At 34.5% G+C, this 18,805-nt stretch overlaps 1 protein-coding gene across 3 annotated transcripts in view; it reads left to right on the forward strand.

The window, feature by feature from the left end:
• ROCK1 (Rho associated coiled-coil containing protein kinase 1) overlaps nucleotides 1-18,805 on the forward strand; it is a 145,892-nt gene that overhangs the window by 28,735 nt on the left and 98,352 nt on the right. For all 3 annotated transcript variants that reach the window (XM_032311480.1, XM_032311482.1, XM_032311481.1), the window contains exon 2: nucleotides 5,683-5,764. In XM_032311480.1, the coding sequence (XP_032167371.1) occupies nucleotides 5,683-5,764 (82 nt within the window). The remainder of the gene's footprint in view (nucleotides 1-5,682; nucleotides 5,765-18,805) is intronic.

The raw sequence follows: 18,805 nt of genomic DNA on the forward strand, positions 1-18,805 counted from the left end.
GATAACCAACAGTCACTAATCATCAGGGAAGTGCAAACCAAAACCACAATGAGATACCACCTCACACTAGTCAGAAGAGCTAGTATCAAATAAAAGAGGAAAAGTAAGTGTTGGCAAGGATGTGGAGAAAAGTGCTCCAACCTGTACTGTTGGTGGGAATGTAAATTGGTGTAGCCACTGTGGAAAATAGTGTGGAAATTCCTCAAAAAATTAAAAATAGAATTACATATGGTCCAGTATTTCTACTACTGGATATTTACCTAAAGAAAATGAGGGTCACCTGGATGGCTCAATCAGTTGAGCATCTGACTCTTGATCTCAGCTCAGGTCTTGATCTCAGGGTCATGAGTTCAAATCCCATGTTGGGCACCATGCTGGGCATGGAGCCTACTTAAAAAAGAAAAAAGAAAATGAAGACATTGTTTTGAAAAGATAAATGTACTCCTGTGTTTATTGCATCATTATTTGTAGTAGGCGTGATATGTTTCCATTGGTAGATGAATGGGTAAAGAAGATATGATCATACACACACAGGCACACATACAGACAGACACACACTAGCACATTACTCAACCATTAAAAAGAATGAGATCTAGCCATGTGTGACAGCATGGATGGACTAGGAGGGTATTATGCTAAGCAAAATAGGTCAAAGACAAATACCTCATGATTTCACTTCTATGTGGAATCTGAAAAATAAAGTAAGTAAAAAAAACAAACTCAAATATACAGGACAAACTACTGCGTGCCAGAGGGAATGCGTGTGGGGCAGTGGGTGAGACAGATGAAGGGGATTAAGAGGCACAGATTTCCAGTTATAAATAAGTCACAGTGATAAAAAGTATAGCATAAGAATTTTTTTTTTAAAGATTTTATTTATTTATTTGACAGACAGCGATCACAAGTGGACAGAGAGGCAGACAGAGAAATGGGGGGAAGCAGGCTCCCTGCCAAGCAGAGAGCCCGATGTGGGGCTCGATCTCAGGATCCCAGGATCATGACCCGAGCCGAAGGCAGAGGCTTTAACCCACTGATCCACCCAGGTGCCCCAGCATAGGAAATTTTTTTTAAAAAGGGTTTGACGTCAGTCTTTTAGTAGCAGGGATAGCCTGTTTTAGAAGTAGTTTGGTTTTCAGAGACCCCTGGTTTTACTGCAATAGTTTTCATGGTGTTTTTGGTAGTTTCTTAAAAAACAAACAAAAAAAAACAAAACAAAGAAGTATATTTAGAACAGTAACCAGTTAGATTTTGAAATTTAACATAAAAATGAGTGTTTTTACATGTAGTATATCTTGCTTTCCTCCTGCCATTATATTCTCCTAGCTTATAACAAATGAATAATACTAATGGACTTGATCCTAAATGATACTTTACATAGAAGAAATAATATTTTATTTACATAGAATTTTGTAATTCAAAATTATCCAGAGAACTAAAGTTTGTAACAGTGTTTAGTTGAGTAATTTTCTCCTACTGGTTCTTTTGCTTAAGTTGTTGTGAGATCTTTTCCTCTTAATATCAGTGCTTCTTAGGAAATGTGAAATGTTTGGTCCTTAGATATTAAATTTGTAATTTGTAATTACAAATTTGTTAAATTTATAATTAATTATGCTTTCCTTTATGTGTTTATGTGAAAGTACTTCTCCAATGTGACTAGTCTCATTCAAAATGATGGTAGACCAGCTATAACTGGTCTATTCTCATTGTTCAACTATGAGTAGTAAAGAATTTAATTATTGTAATTCTTTGACTTTGGTTCCTCTCTATGTATCCTTCTTCTTCAGTTCTTAAATCGATGATAAAACTATAAAACAGGCATGTTGTGAAAGTAGAGGGTAGCTTTCCTTCAGCCTAAATAATACAGTTAAGTGAAGGAGCAGTAGGACTACATGCTTTGTAAATTGTTTTTGCCACCTGGAGGAATGTTAATTTCTGTTAAGATCCTGAGTTCTGGTACTAGAATATGGACTTTAGAAAGTGGGGAAGTCTTACTCATTACTTAAGGAACTTTAGAGTGTTGAATAAAGTCAGAATTCCTTGCCCCAATTTATGGTTGGAAGTAGACATACCTTGTATAATTTATCCACTACTTGATAGTGGAAACCTGTGTCCTTCTCCTCCATCACAGTTTCTTGACTCCCCATAGCCTCTGTTTTGTACATGCTTTAGATTACACTGGATACCTTTTTGTCCTTATTTCTCTGATAAAAGACATAAATTTTGCTTATGGATGATCCTGAAAGCCATACACTATGTCATACTACTATAAATTTAAAGTGTGTGGTTATAGGTCCAGACACCTACTCACCATATACAATTAGTGGAGATATCTGGTTTTCCATTAACAAATGTGTGATTAAATTCTGTAGCCAAGCAAAAGTCAGATACCTGATCTTTAAAAAAAAAAAAATCATAGATGGGGATTACTGTGTTGGAGAAGGGTTTATAGCATAGCGACCTGAGATTTACTCTTAGAGTTTTATGACTGCGTGACTAAGATGTCTATTTTTCTCTTTATGTCATTTCTAGCCATAGTGAGACTAATTTTTAAAACCTGCAGATGTCAGAGAAATAAAGGGAAATGGGACCATTAAGGGTCACTTTACTTACTTCACTCATTTAATTCTCACTAATCCATTATGAGTTGTAGGTAGTTATTATCCTCATTTTACAAAAGAGAAAACCTCAGAAAGGTTATTTGACTTGTCCTCCTAAAAGTAGCATGCAGGTATACTCTGTTTTTTTCTTTAAAATGTTTTTCCTTTATATCTTCATGGTTGAATTCTTTCAACCCATCTGGAATTCATTTTATTATTAAGCATGACTCAAAAATCATTCATCTCCATACTTATGTCCAGTTATACAAACAACATTTACCAAAGAGTGACACTCTTTTTAGCACCATCTTGCCCCTGTAATTACTATTGAATGGGCAATTCTCTCACCTTTTCTTTCAGTGCGACAAATCCCTATAACTTATGCATTGGTTAATGCTGTTTCAGTTCAGTGACATTTATGTATTTTAGTTAGGATGCTTTAAGTTATAAGAAACAGAAAAACCAATGCAGGGGCACCTGGGTGACTCACTCATTAACTGTCTGCTTTCAGCTCAGGTCATGATCCCAGGGTCCTGGGATCGAGCCCCACATTAAGCTTCCTGCTCAGTGGGAAGCCTGCTTCTCCCTCTCCCACTCCCTCTGTTTATATTCCCCCTCTCACTGTCTTTCTCTGTGTCAAATAAATAAATAAATAAAATCTTTAGAAAAAAAAATCCAGTGCAATCGAATCAGACAATTCATTATCTCAGGAATGGGTGGAATTAATTCAGTTATTGAATGAACATCATCAGGGACCCAGGTTCCCTCCATCCTTGGCTCTGTTGCCCTCCTTGTGCTTGGCTTTGTCTTCTACCAACTTCTTTGAGGCTGCAAGATGGCAGCTGTTGTTTTAGGTGTCACATACAGACATGACAATTTCTCTTGAAAGGAAGATATTTCTTACATGTATTACTTTTTAAGAGAGAAGAAACTTTCCCCCACAATCCTTCTGTAGGTTTTCCCTCATGTCTTCTGTGACGGATTATTACCATGTTCCTGTACTTAAAGTGAACACTGGCAAGAGTAATGGGCCATGATGTTGGGTTTAGATTAGATTATTAAGAACCAGCTCTTGAAGCCGAGGAAGGTCTTCCCAATCGTTGGAAACTCATGGAGGAAGTTGGGTGGCTTGAACAAAATCACAGTTAAATTAGGAAGGTGGAAGGGAGAATAATTGTCGAAGTGGGAGAGCCAGCAGTCTTACTACTATATTACAAGTAAAATGTGATGCTCAGTTCTGGGGCTTACCTTACTCAAGGCATTTAAAATCTAGCTTGAAGATTGAAGTAAAAAGTAACTGTAAGACAGGGGAACTGTTAGTTTTTATAGGGTAATTTAAGGAAGGTCATTCACAGGAGTGAGTAGTGGTGTAATAAAGCAAACAGGTTTGGGTCCTAGCCAGTGTCCTTTCTAGTTATAATTAGAAGAATGACTTGTGTATTGTTTTGTTTTGTTTTGTTTTTTGAATAGACATACTTATTTTCAATTCCTAACTTCATTTTTAAGAGGTTCAGGATTTTTTCAATCATCTTTTCATCATGGTCATATTATATCTTTAACTACTGAAGTAAGAGTTAGCATTTTGATTTTGATACAACTTGCTAGCTAGTATTGGGACAAGTCAGTTAATATTTCTAATTGCTACTTGGTAAAGTTGTTTAACAAGGTAATTTTTTGAGGTTCTTCTGTGCTTAACATTTATAATTAAAAAGAAACTTACATGGGATAAGATTGGAAGCAGTTGTTCCCGATATGTTTACCAAAGAGAGCATGTGAGTAAAATTTAATATGTGTTTCTCTTGCTTTTAATGTTTCATTTGATATTAGAAAACAGTTTAAGCTATTATAATTTAATTCTGAATCTTTTAAAATTTGTGTGTGTCTTTGGAAGTAGATGTTTCCTAGGAACTCTTAAAATAACAGTTGTTATAAAATGTAATAACATTGAGATTATTTTCCAGACAACTTTATAGTACCAAAATTTTACCTAAAATTTTTCTTGTGTCGTCAGTAGTACTTGGACTACTCTGTAGTCTAATTTTGGGGAGGGAACTGATGCACTGAAGCTTTAAGAAAAAGATTTCTTAGATAATGTAATGCCATTGCTATTGAGCATAAAAATCACTGGCTTAATGTAAATGTTATACCTTCTTGTCAGTCCTTCTGCAAGGTGCTGTAGGAAAAATTGAGATTTTAACTGTGGTTTCTGCCTTAAAGAATTTAAAGTTCTTTTTTAAAAAATCGTATTTAATTTGTCTTTTACTAGAAAATAGTTCACATGTTTATTGGTTTGATTTTCCTTTTTTTTTTTTTTTTAGTTTATTTGAGAGAGAGTGAAAGAGAGCACAAGAGATGGGAGGGTGAGGGGGGAAACACCCTCTCCATTGAGCAGGGAGTGGGACTTGATCTTGGGACTCCAGGGTCATGACCTGAGCTGCAGGCAGTCGCTTAACCAACTGAGCCAACCAGGCACCCTGGGGTTGGTTTTCCCTTTTGAATAGAGCAAGTATCAGCTGGTCTTTCTAAAAGTAGTGTTTTTGTAAAAAGGTTTTATCTTTTTTCCCGTAAAAAGTATTACCAGAAATACTCAAATTGCTTAGAAGACTCTAGGAAATGTATCTTTTTTTTTTTAAGATTTTATTTATTTATTTGACAGAGATCATAAGTAGGCAGAGAGGCAGGCAGAGAGAAAGAGGGGGAAACAGGCTCCCTGCTGAGCAGAGAGCCCGATGTGGGGCTCGATCCCAGGACCCTGGGATCATGACCTGAGCCGAAGGCAGAGGCTTTAACTCGCTGAGCCACCCAGGCGCCCCTAGGAAATGCATCTTAAAGAAAGATAAATTTGTAGTAACCGAGGAGCTTTTTCTTTAGATCTGTGCAAACTGAATTTTGAAAAACCAGTTATTGGGTGAGTTGGTCTCTTCAGGCAGTCAACAGCATTAGTATTATTACCTATTTTTCCATGTTCAGTTTCCAACTCATGCAATTAAATGTTAAAGCATATGTTCTACTCTTTACTCATAAAAAAGGGAAGTGTTCATAGTGTGATCCAAAAAACTAACTGTTTGTTTGTTTATTTGTTTAGGATGGATTGGATGCTTTGGTATATGATTTGGATTTTCCTGCCTTAAGAAAAAACAAAAATATTGACAACTTTTTAAGCAGATGTAAGTAATTTTTTTGTGGAGGTTAATGACAGACTGTATATAACAGAATCTTCACTTAAATAATTCAAGCCCATCTTTTTAAAATTTTTTTCTTCTGTCTACTCTCGTTATTTCATCTAAAATTCCTATGTAAAGTGAGCAGGAAATAGGAAAGAAACGTTATTAATTAGTTTATTAATTTGAGTTCCTAGCAGGAGAATATTTTATAAAATATTTTGCAGAAAAGGGAATGAAAAGTAATAGCTAAAGTAAGTATGTTCAAATAATAATATACATACATGCACATTGAATTTCAATAGTGTTATATTTATCCTCTATTTTTCTTTTGTAAATTATTAGCCATTATGTTTTAATACCGGCAGTTAAGAACAGATTGCACATGAAAAGCCCTCCTGCCACTGAGAGATACCATTGTTTCTCCATGAAAGCTGGTATATATTTAGGCTTTACAGTTTCTTTTCTAAAAACCTTTTTAGATTTTGATATTTAGATTTTATCACTTAAAATTTGATTAGAGTATTAAGATAGTTTCAAACTTTTTATCTTAAAAAATAATAAAATTTAAATCATAAAATCTTTCCATTCTACTTCTTTATTTTTGTTCCTAAACTGTACATAGTGATATATTTGGGTTGGGCTGGTTTTAGTGTTATCATTCAATTTTGGTCACATATGTTTTGTTAGAAAAATTTCTTTTTCTAGTCAGATCTTTTTACTTTGTTATGTTTATCATTTTTATATTTTGAAATCTTGCCTCAGAATTTTACCTATCAATTTAATTTTTTTAAGTATCTGTTTTTTATAAAAATAATTATTCAGCTGAATTTTGATTTGGAATTGGTGCCAGAACCTGAATTGGGAACTTTTTAACTATAAATTTCTTAATTTCTCACATCTTACTGAAATTACAGGAGAATTTTATTACTGTTTACATTTGTTTACCTTCTACTTAAATATAGAGCAAAGGAATTAAAAAGGTGGAGACGTCTTCTTGACCATTTCTTATTTGATGAGAGGCAAGGAATAAATGTTCATTGGTACAAAGGAGGGGCTGTGTGATTTTGTAAAGTAGGCAACAAGGATTGGGACACGTTTTCTTAATTTATTACTCATTTTACTGTGCACCATTTCTGCTTTCATAATATAAGTATGCCTTTATATTATTACATTTTAAAATAGAAATATCAATAGCCACAGTAGAAATAAGTAAAATAAAATGGAAGTATAAAGCCTAAAGTAAACTTTTAACTGATAAACCTATCTAGTTTTTAAATTGGAGAAAAGTACAGAGAGTAACGTGACAAAATTTTAGCAAATTATATCTAACCATTATGTAAAAATTGTGAAAGAGGGCTATACTAGGATTGCATTGTAAAATTAGTTCAAGTTTCAAAAATCAATTAGTGTAATTTACCATTGTAAAATTAGTTCAAGTTTCAAAAATCAATTAGTGTAATTTACCACATTAACATAATAAAAAAGAAAATCCATAATATCACCGCAGGAAATAAAAAACATTTGATAACATTCAGTATCCATTTTTGATTAAAAAATACATCTCTGCAAACTAGGAATTGAAGGAAACTTCCTTGTAGTGATTAAGAGAATCTACAAAAAACAAGCAGTTAGATTGTATTTAATTGTGTATGACTAAATTCTTTGCCCCTAAAATCAGGAAGAGGCAAATCTGTCTTCTCTTATTATCACATTCATTCAACATTGTTGTGGAGGTTCTAGCTAGTGCAATAAGGTAAAATAAAGAAAAATCATGAAGTAAAAAAATTTGTTTTCAGACACCATGTTTTGTATATACAAAAATCTTTAGATTCTACCCAAAAAGCTTTAGTAAGACTGCAAATTAGAAGATTAATATGCAGAAAGCAATTGTCTTTCTATATATTAGCGACAACCAGTTTGAAGTTGATGTAACAAATGTAGTACCATTTACAAGAGAAGCAAAAACATGACAAATTTAGGGATAAATTTGACAAAAATATGTGTAACACTTACAGGCTGAAAACTACATAATATTACTGAGAAATTACAGAAGATCTGAAAGGAAAAGTGGATATTCAATGTTCATGGATTGGACAGTTCAGTAAAAAAATATTGAGAGTCCCCATATTAACTTATAAATAGAATCCATGTATTCTCATAATGTAAGCAGGTTTTTTTGTTTTGTTTTGTTTTTTTGTATAAAGTGACTGGGAATTCTAAAATTCATATGAGAATGTGAAGGATCTAGAATACTAGCCAAAGCAATTTTGGAAAGTAAGAGCAAAGCTGGAGAACTAACACTATAGAATTTTCCAGATGAAGACAATATAATATTGATGAAAGAATAAACATAAATAAATGGAACAAAATAGAGAATCCAGAAATAGACCCATACATATAGTCAACTTATTTTCAGCAGAGGTGACAAGGTAATTCAGAATTTGGACCTTACTTCATGCCATACAAAAAGCACCTCAAAATTTTTCATAGGCTAGACTTAAGAGCAAAAGTAGGACTTCTAGAAGAAAACACAGAAAATATTTGTGACCATTTAGGCAAGACTTTCTTAGATGGGACACAAATAACACAAACCACTTTTAAAAGAAGATAGATTAGGCTTCAAAATTCAAAAAAAAATTGTTTTAGAAGATACTGCTAGGAAAATGAAAATATGAGCCATAGATTGGGAGAAAATAGTTGCAAAACACATGAAAGGAGAAATAATAGTCTTTCAACAAATGGTGCTCAGACAACTGGGTATCTATATGTAAAAGAATGAAGTTGGATTCCTATCTTACACCATATGCAAAATAAATTCAGAATGTTAGAACCAAGCTATAAAACTTTTAGAAGAAAATGTTGGCATAAATCTTCATGCCCTTGAATTATTCAGTTTCTTAGATATAATACTGAAGGTACAAGCAACAAAAGAAAAGCAAATAAAATGGACATCATTAAAATTAACAACTTTTGTACTTCAAAGGACACTGTCAAGGGAATGAAAAGACAACCCACAATGGGAGAAAATGTTGACATATTGTATACCTGATAAAGGAGTAGTATATAGAATATGTAAGCAAGTCTTACAAGTCAACATTAGAAAGGTAACCCAATTTAAAAATGAACATTTTTGAGTAGACATTTCTCCACAGAAGATGCACAGTTGGCCAATATACAACATGTTTAGTCATTGGATAATTTCAAATTATGGCCACAATGAGATACTGTTACATATCTATTAAAATAACAAAAATTTTTAAAAAACTGACAGTATCAAGTATATGTGAAAATGTGGAGCAGCTGAACTTTAGGACATTGCTGGGTGGTTTATAAAATGGTAAGGCACTCTGGCAAACAATTTGGCGTTTTTCTGATAGAGTTATACATACATTCACCTTATGATCCAGGAATCCCACTTCTGGGTTTTTATCCAAGAGAAACGGAAGCATGTGTCTACACAAAGAGCTCTATGAGAATGTTAAAGGCGGCTTTATTCAAAATTGCTATAGACTGGAAGCTACTTAAATGCCCATCAGTTGGTAGTGGATAAACAAATTTTGGTACATTCATATAATGGAATATTTAACAGTTAAAAGGAATAAATTAACTGATATGTACAAAACATCAATAAATTTCAGAAGCAGTGTGATAAGTGGAAAAAGCCAGGCACCAAAGAGTATATACTATATGATTCTGTTTATATGACATAACATTCCCCTTCAGCTCAAGTTGTATTTATGTAATACTTAACGCAGAGTAATAGATCTTCATAAAATGATAGGATTTTATATTCTGAAATTCAATTATTTGGGTATTTATTGCTTTCATTAGTAAGTACATCACAGTTTTTTTACTGAGGGTGAATGTTTGCTTTGAATTGCTTTTTGTTGACAGATATCAGATATAGTGATATAAGGATACACCTGGAATATGGGATAAAATCTTTCTCTTTAGTAATCCAACTGAAGTCTCACTAGGGTATAACAGCTTTAAAGTATAGCAGTTTGAAATATTTTAAACTTCAGGCCTAACTATATTACAGGTTGTTAATTTTCATCTCTTTGTGTTGAAGAATGTTTACAGACTGTAAGGGAAATGAGAAACTGTGACCATTTGACTGAATAAATAGTTAAATATAAAGATTTGCTTTTCTGGACTCTGGTGTATGATACCCGAATAATAAGGACTACAGAGAAAATGTTTATCATCCTCACATAACTAGTAAAGATTTTAAGGTGAATTTTAAGTAGGCACTAGAGAGAGAGCCAGATAAAATGGTGGGAATTAGTTACATTTTAGAAGAAACGTGTTTGGGGAGTGCATCAGAAGAAAGAGAAAGGGAGTATTTGGAAACTGATTATGACTTTAGTTTGTAAACCATTATGAATGTCACTGAGATTTGAGGCATAGGATTTATAATTATGTTAGTAGAAAGGCAAACTTATTAAACAAATCTAACCAGTCTAAAAGAAGATAATAGAGAGGGAAGAGCATTGTATGAGAAATTCCATGAACCTGAGAGTAAAAATGTGGTAGAGAGCATTTGTTTGTATAAAAAAAATAACCTGGAGATGTTTTTTTTATGGTTGCGTACTATAGCATTCCTCATAGATTACAGAAGTGGCATATTAGCTCTGGTAGTGATGGTGTAGCAGCTGTCTACTTATAAAAGCATATTAACAGTAGATAGACTTTTTATTTTCTTTATCAATTATTTGTTTATTGAGAAAATATGACAATAATTAGCTATTCAGAGTTGTTCCAAAAAGTCTGAAATGGTAGCATTTGGGATTTGACAGAGACTTTGAGACAAAGCATTCAGTTCATTTTAGACCAGATTTTCTCAGAAATGGCACTGTTGACATTTTGGGTCAGATAACTCTATTGTGAGGAGGGGGCTGGTCCTTTACATTGTAGGGTATTTAGTAGCATCCCTGGCCTCTGCCTTCTAGATGCCAGTAGCATACTCATCTCCTTCCTTCGGTTGTGATAACCAAAAATGTCTCAAGACTGCCAAATGTCCCCTGGGCATCAAAATTGCTCTCAGTTGAGAACTACTGTCCAAGACTTTAAATTAATGAAGGAGAAAATGCTGGACATGGTTAGGCACGTGCTCCAAGCTTAGAGATTTTTTTTTTCCCTTAAAGATTTTATTTATTGACAGAGATCACAAGTAGACAGGCAGGCAGAGAAAGAGGAGGAAGCAGGCTCCCTGAGGAGCAGAGAGCCTGATGCGGGGCTCTATCCCAGAACCCTGGGATCATGACCTGAGCTGAAGGCAGAGGCTTTAACCCACTGAGCCACCCAGGCGCCCCTCCAAGCTTAGAGATTTAATCAAACTTATTTAAAAGATATATCCTATTAATAGTGATTCCAGGTGAAGGATGAATTTCAAAAAGGAGTAAATATAAGAAAGTTTTAGCTCAAGAAATCAGGGTTATCCTACAGAAGTTTCTGGGTTTTTGTTGTTGTTGTTGTTGTTGTTAGTTGTTTGTTTTTTTAGATTTTTATTTAAGATTTATTTATTTATTTATTTATTTGACACAGAGAGAGAGAGATCACAAGTAGACAGAGAGAGAGAGAGAGGGAAGCAGGCTCTCCGCTGAGCAGAGAGCCCAATGCGGGACTCGATCCCAGAAACGTGAGATCATGACCTGAGCTGAAGGCAGCGGCTCAACCCACTGAGCCACCCAGGCACCCCTAGATTTTTATTTATTTACTTGACACAGAGAGAGAGAGAGATCATAAGTAGGCAGAGAAGCAGGCAGACAGAGAGGGGGAAGCAGGCTCCCCATTGAGCAGAGAACCTGATGTAGGGCTTGATCTCAGGACCCTGAGATCATGACCTGAACCAAAGGTAGAGACTTAACCCCCTGAGCCACCCAGGTGCCCCTCTACAGAAGTTCTTAGCTCAGATTGGAAACAACCATATCAAGTATGAATACATATCCAGAGATAAATGTGAAAGAGTAGCATAAATCTGTAAAAAATGGGTTAGACCAAAAGCCTGTGATGAGCCAAGACTTGTGAGAAATTCTTCAGACAACAAAAGTAACTTCCCCTGCTCATCCTTCTCCATTTAGAGTAATGGGTTGAAGATGTATGAGAAAGTGATAAATTTACTACACACCACCACCTTTCTCTCTCTCCCTCCCTCCCACTCTCTCTTCCTTCATTTCTCCCATCCATCTTTCCTTCCTTCCTTCCTTTTCAAGAGAGCTGGGGGTGGTGGGAAGGGGCGGAGGGAGAGGGGGAGAGAGAGAATTTCCAGCAGGCTCCACACCCAGTGTGGATCCCAAAGCAGGGCTCCATCCCACGACTCTGAGATCACCACCAGAGTGGAAACCCAAGTGTTGGACACCTGGCAGATTGAGTCACCCCAGCACCCCTGCGACACCATTCATTCTTGAAAATTTTTTTAAAACTGTAGATCTTACCATCTTGTGAAGGGAAATACAGGAGCAAATAGTAACTTTTATATATATACTTTTTATAAATGTGTACTTTTATAATTGAACTCTGTAGAGAATGTAATGATACACAGATCTTGAGGTAGTAAAGAAAGCCTTAATACTACTTAACAAACAAAAGTACTTAATACTACTTAACAAATACTACTTAAGTAGTATTTGAATGGAGTCTTAAAAGACCAGACTAGATTTCTTTTTTTTTCTTTTAAAGATTTATTTGCGATATTAAGACCTGAGCCAAACCAAGAGCCTGCTGCCCAACTGTCTGAGTGACCGAGGTGCCCATTGGCTAGATTTCTTAATTGAGGAAGAACAATTCAGGCAGAGAGGGAATAGCATTTGTTAAGTCAGAGAGCCATCTAAAAATATGTTATCTTTGAGGAAGCAGGAATTTGGTATAAATTGAACTTGGTTGATGATAAGTGGGAAGGGTTAAGGAGGACAGCAGAAAAGACTGAAATGGCAGGTTACACCCCCAGATCTAGGCAGATTACACCCTAGAATAGCGAATGAATGTGCTGATGTGTTGAGGATCTTTAGAAAACCTTTGCAGAATAGTGGAGCTGCCAGAAGATTAAAGATAAACAAATGGTCTTATTTATAAACTGAAGAAAACACCCATGAATGTGGATTTTGGTCAATAGCAGTCTTCACACAGAGGCTTGAACTTTATTTTCTGTTACAGCTGTTCTTGTTCAGACTTCATCATCTCCATTGATTGATCTCAGTTAAATCTTCTCTCTGGTCTCAGTTTCTCTGTTTTCCCCATTTACAGTTGGTTTTCTGCTTTGCTGCCAGAGCATTCTTTTTCAACTGCAAATTGCTTAAGTCAAATATCACTCCCAGCCTTTCGTACAACCTTCTGTATGACTTTTCAAGTTACATTCTTACCTGTACGGCTACTCCTTTGTTTTCTTCTGCCTTCACCACACTGCTTATAGTTCGTTTCTAGAAAACACTCTTATACCTTCTCCACAATACTTTTAGTTGTTGTTTTCCTCTTTCTAAAATTCCTTCTAACCCCATCCAACTTAAAGGAGTTTAAGTTTCAAATAAGCATTTGCTTTCATTTCCTAGCCCCTGGAGCTAGGTCAGATGTACTGTTGCTAGGAATGTACTTTCATGGTCTCTTAGGCACTTATCACAGTTAAGTTATATTTATTTGTGTGATTATCTGATTGATATCCATTGCTCTTCTTTCCTCATCACTAAACTGGAAGTGTCATGAGACCAGGGGCAGTTGTACTTGTGTTGCACAACCTGGCTAAATATTAGGTACACATTAAATATTTGTTAAATGTATTAGAGGTTAAATGTTGACTTGTTAGAGATGATCTAGAAAGTATTCTATTGTTAGTAGAGTTGGGATATGATCATTGTCTTTTTAAATTGTTTTTTATTACCACATATTTCAGATGAATTGATATAACATATATCTGTGTATACATGATCACTGTTAAATTAGTAGTTAATATTTTGCTCTATTTGCTTCTGGTCTTTTGTTCAAAATAAGATGTTAAGTTGCAACCTAGGCCTTGGGCCTCATGTCTTCCTCTTCCAGATGTAATCAGTAGCTTAGAGTTGATGATATACATATTTAGTCATTGTTAAACTGTCTCAGAATAGTGATTTCTAAAAAATCATCAAATCAAGAACAGGCATATAGGTAAATTGACGAATAAGCCACAGTTGGCAAGAACAATATAATTTCAGTTGAGATGTGGAAAATAAGGTTTTTTTCTAAAGTTTCTTTTATCATTTTAAAGGGTAAATCATTGTATCATCATATTAAATTATTATATTAAAGGATTACATTTATCATTGTAAAAGGGTTGTAGCTAAAGTTTTTATTTTTCCAAGTAATTATATTTGGTAACCAATCATATACTATTTTAATGTTTCATAAAATGGAATTTAACCTTTTCTGTAGTGGCTGCTTTCTTAATCTCCTTCCAAAAATGAGATTTTATGGATTACAGACAATTAGGTATTTGTTTTTATGTAAACAGGCAGTAATGGCCATTAGAAAGTTTAGAAAGTTTATTCCTCTTTCCAGGTTTTTAATATGTCACTTTGACAGATTTCAAAACAGAAAATGTTTCTTCTCCGTACTTCTAAAATTTGTAAAATCATGAAACCTTTTTACTTATTAAATGATTATGATAGTTGAATGTTACTATTAGCTTTAAATTAGCTGTTCATTGGTTGGTGATTAAAATTAGTAAGCAGGGGGCGCCTGGGTGCCTCAGTGGGTTAAAGCCTCTGCCTTCGGCTCAGGTCATGATCCCAGGGTCCTGGGATGGAGCCCTACATCGGGCTCTCTGCTTGGCGGGGAACCTGCTTCCCCCTCTCTCTCTGCCTGCCTCTGCTTACTTGTGATTTCTGTCTTTCAGTCAAAAATTAAAATAAATAAACAAATAAATAAAATTAGTAAGCAGTTATCTTGTATTAAAAATGTAAAGGAGAAATACATTATTTTCAGTTCAGCATATTCTGCTGATTCATCAAAGAATCCATTGTTCATCCAGGGAAGCAAAAACAACTTGACTGTGTTTGCCTTAGCCCTTGTAGAATTACACAAAAGGTACATATTGCTCAATAGTAAAGGGAAGACTTTTTCTCTTTAAATTAAGATCATGATAATAATTCAAACGAAACATCACAAGACTTTATGACTTAATAGACTTAATAGAAGAGCCTTTAATGTTTGTGACTAGTTTCTCCTAAGATTGTCTCATTACATACTATAATATTGAAAGTGTGTATTACATTATCTCTAGTAAAACTAAAGATGGTTTCACCTGCTTGGAATATAAAGTTTGATGTAGCTAGAAGTCTATACTTTTTTAGGAATTCTAAGGAGCAACAATTGTAAAAGAATTTATGTATTACCTATATATACTGTTCTACATTTAAAAAGGACAAATTTCGGGGTGTGTGGGTGGCTCAGTCAGTTAAGCATCTGACCTGTGTCAGGCCACCCTCAACAGGAAGTCAGCTTAAAGATTTTCTCCCTCTGCCCCTCCTGCACTCTTGCCTGTATGCTCACTCATTCTCTCTCTCTCTCAAATAAATAAATAAATCTTAAAACAACAACAACAACAAGACTCCTCCGCAGCTTAATATTAAGGTACATATAGGAGTCTGCATAATGTGGGACATATTCCAGCCAGAAAGCATTGAAATGTAGTAAGGTTTCGGCAGACTTAATTTTTTTTGCATATTAGGTCATGAATGGCTTGCATAGTTTGGTAACTCTAGCACTTGAATGGCAAATGTATTACTGTTTCTGGGAGTTGGGGACAGGATTGTAGTCATAATATATTGGGATTAATTCTTGAACTCTCTAGTGAAGTGTAAGAAAAATAGTACTTTCTTGAAGGACATGAAGATCAGTAGATTATCATAGAGGGTGAAGAAGCATACTTTTTTATTATATGAAAATTTGATATAAGCTTAACATGTCATTGGGGAAAAGGTAGCTTATTCAGTAATTCGTATTGGATATCCATATGAAGAGAAAATGAGTTTCATTCTTTATTAGAAATGTAAAGACTAAGGTACTAAATGAAATTAGATAGTCTTCAAGTAGGCATTGTTTTTTTTTAAAAGAAGGGCTCTATGACTAGCATATAACTATAAAGGAAACACTGACAGATTTTTGCCTTTCCAAAACTATATATAAGGAAAGACAGATATATAAAGAACGTAGATGGGCGCCTGGGTGGCTCAGTGGGTTGGGCCTCTGCCTTCGGCTCGGGTCATGATCTCGGGGTCCTGGGATTGAGTCCCGCATCTGGCTCTCTCCTCAGCGGGGAGCCTGCTTCCTCCTCTCTCTCTCTCTCTCTCTCTCTCTGCGTGCCTTTCTGCCTACCTGTGATCTCTCTCTGTCAAATAAATAAATAAAATCTCTTAAAAAATAAATAATGTAGACAAATTGAAAAAAAATGATAGTATATTACCAATATAAGAAGAATCAATAAGAGAAACAATTTTTTTAAATGGACAAAGTAGCTGAATATGTAGTATGAAGGAGAAAAGTTATAAATGGCCATTGAACAGTTAACAGTTGAATAAATATATTACTATCTCAACAAATATGAGTTAAAATAAGAAAAAGACACCCCCCATCTGAATGAGTGAGTGAGAAATGAAAATTAGTGCAGTAATTTGAAGGGCAGTTGGGCAGTATATTTTAAAACTGAAAGAGTTCATGAGCGTAACCTAATCTTTTATTTACTTAAAGAAATGTATCCTGCAAAACAGCTCTGCAAATACACAGGAATGTTCATCATAGTAAATATAAATGATTAGATCAAAAAGTTAGAACACAAATATGAATCAGTAGGAGAAATTTGTCAGCTATCCCACAGTGTGTGCTGTAAAAAGTGAGTTGCAAAATATCTTTTTATGTGAATAAGTATAGATAACATAGTTTAAGAAATGAATATATTCCATTTAGTGTACCTTAATTTAAAAATTTTTCTGTAATGGTGGACACTTAAATTCCTTCCAGTTTTTCACTAGTATAAATAAGGCTGTCATGAACATTTTTGTGTATACAGTTTGGTGTATACTTGCTGCTTCTTTCTTTGGAGTGAATCCAGGAATTGCTGAGTCAAAAGTTGTATCCAATTTACATTTGGTATATAGTGCCAAATGCAGTTTATACCAAAAGGTAGTATAAAAGTTGGGATTTTAAAATGAAGCCATAAAATTGAATGAATTATGTAGTATGACCTAGGATATTACAAAAGCTAGTTTGAAGTTATTACTACTAAATTAGATTTTTTAAAAAAGAAATGTTAAGTAGCCTATTTATTTTATCTATCTATTTTAAAAAGATTTACTTATTTATGTATTTGAAAGGCAGAGATCACTAGTAGGCAGAGAGGCAGGCAGAGGGGGAGGAGGAGCAGGGAGCCTGATGTGGGACTGGATCCTGGGACTCCAGGATCATGGCCTAAGCTGAAGGCAGTCGCTTAACCAACTGAGCCACCCAGGCATCCCCCCCACCTTTATTTATTTTTAAGATAAATCATATTATAAACTTATAGGGAAGTTGCAAGCATAAAGATTCCTGTATGCCCTGTACACAGGTTTACCGAATATTAACATTTTACGTGACATAGCACATTGACAGAACTAACAAATTAAAATTGGCATACTACTGATAACTAATTACATACTTTATTTTTTCCATTAATCTCTTATGGTTTTGGTTCCAGAATCCAGTATAGAATACTGCCTTGTATTCAGCTGTCATTTCTCCTTCTCATCTAGTCTATGATAGTTTCTCAGTCTTTGCATATTTTTTTTAATGACCTTGACAGTTTTGAAGATTACTGATCAGGTATTTTGTTGAATGTCCCACAGTTTATGTCTGATGTTAGACTGGGTTTATAGGTTTATGATACCATGATTATCAGTGGTAATGTTAACTTTTATCACTTGGTTTAAAATAGTAGTCTGCCAGGCTTCTCTCCTAGAAAGTTATTATTTTCCCTTTCCATACCCTATCGTTTGGAATCTGATCACTAGTTCAGCCTTTGTTTAAGGGCAGGGGGATCAATAAGCTCCACCTCCAGATCCAAAAGGTTGTATATACTGTCTTTCACACAGCAGAATTTTTTTATTTTGATAGCCTAATTTATCAGTTATTTCTGTTACAGATTATGCTTTTGGTGTTAATGTAAAGATCATTGCAAACCCAAGACTGATTTGTTAAATAGCTTTGTTGAGATAGAATTTATGTAATATAAAATTCATCCATTTAAAGTATACAATTCATTGTTTTGTGTGTGTGTGTGTGTGTGTGTGTATTTTTAGAGTTGTGCAGCCATTACCAGTCACTTTTAGAACATTTCATTACCTCTTAAAGAAACCCCATTTGCATTAGCAGTCACTCCCATTTTATCCCTAAGCTCCCCAAGTCCTAGCCAATGATTAATCTGTTTTATGTCAGTATAGATTTGCCATACATAATGAACATTACCTATAGATGGAATTATGTATGTAGTCTTTTGTGACTGACTTTTTGAACTTAGTATGGTATATTATTCAAGATTTATCTATGTTGTAGCACATATTCTTTTTAATTGCCAAGCAATATTCCATTGTGTAGATATACTTACCACATATTGTTCATCTCTTGATAAACATTCATATTTTTTCTACTTTCTGGCTGTCATGCATACTGCTGCTATGAACATTTGTGTGCAAGTTTTTCTGTGGACATATGTTTTCATTTCTCTTGGGTAAATAGCTAGAAGTGGAATTGCTGAGTCATATGGTAATTCTATGTTTAGTGTTTTGAAAAATCCAAGATTGGTTTTTAGATATATACTTTCATTGTTTTGGAGTAAATAAAAGTGACTAGCTTTTCTGTTGTTCCTGAATAGGTAAGAGCTGCATGCAGTTGATTTGTCTCCATTTATAAGTAATATCATTAAATGTTTTTAATGTTTCAGTAAGTAGCATTTAATACCATTAAATGTTTTTAATGTTTCAGTAAATAGCATTGAGCATGTAGGTACATCAAGGACATACCCATGAATGAAGTGTGGTCTCTATC

The sequence above is a fragment of the Mustela erminea genome, chromosome 13 (genome assembly GCF_009829155.1).
Source record: "Mustela erminea isolate mMusErm1 chromosome 13, mMusErm1.Pri, whole genome shotgun sequence".
Classification (NCBI taxonomy): Eukaryota; Metazoa; Chordata; class Mammalia; order Carnivora; family Mustelidae; genus Mustela; species Mustela erminea.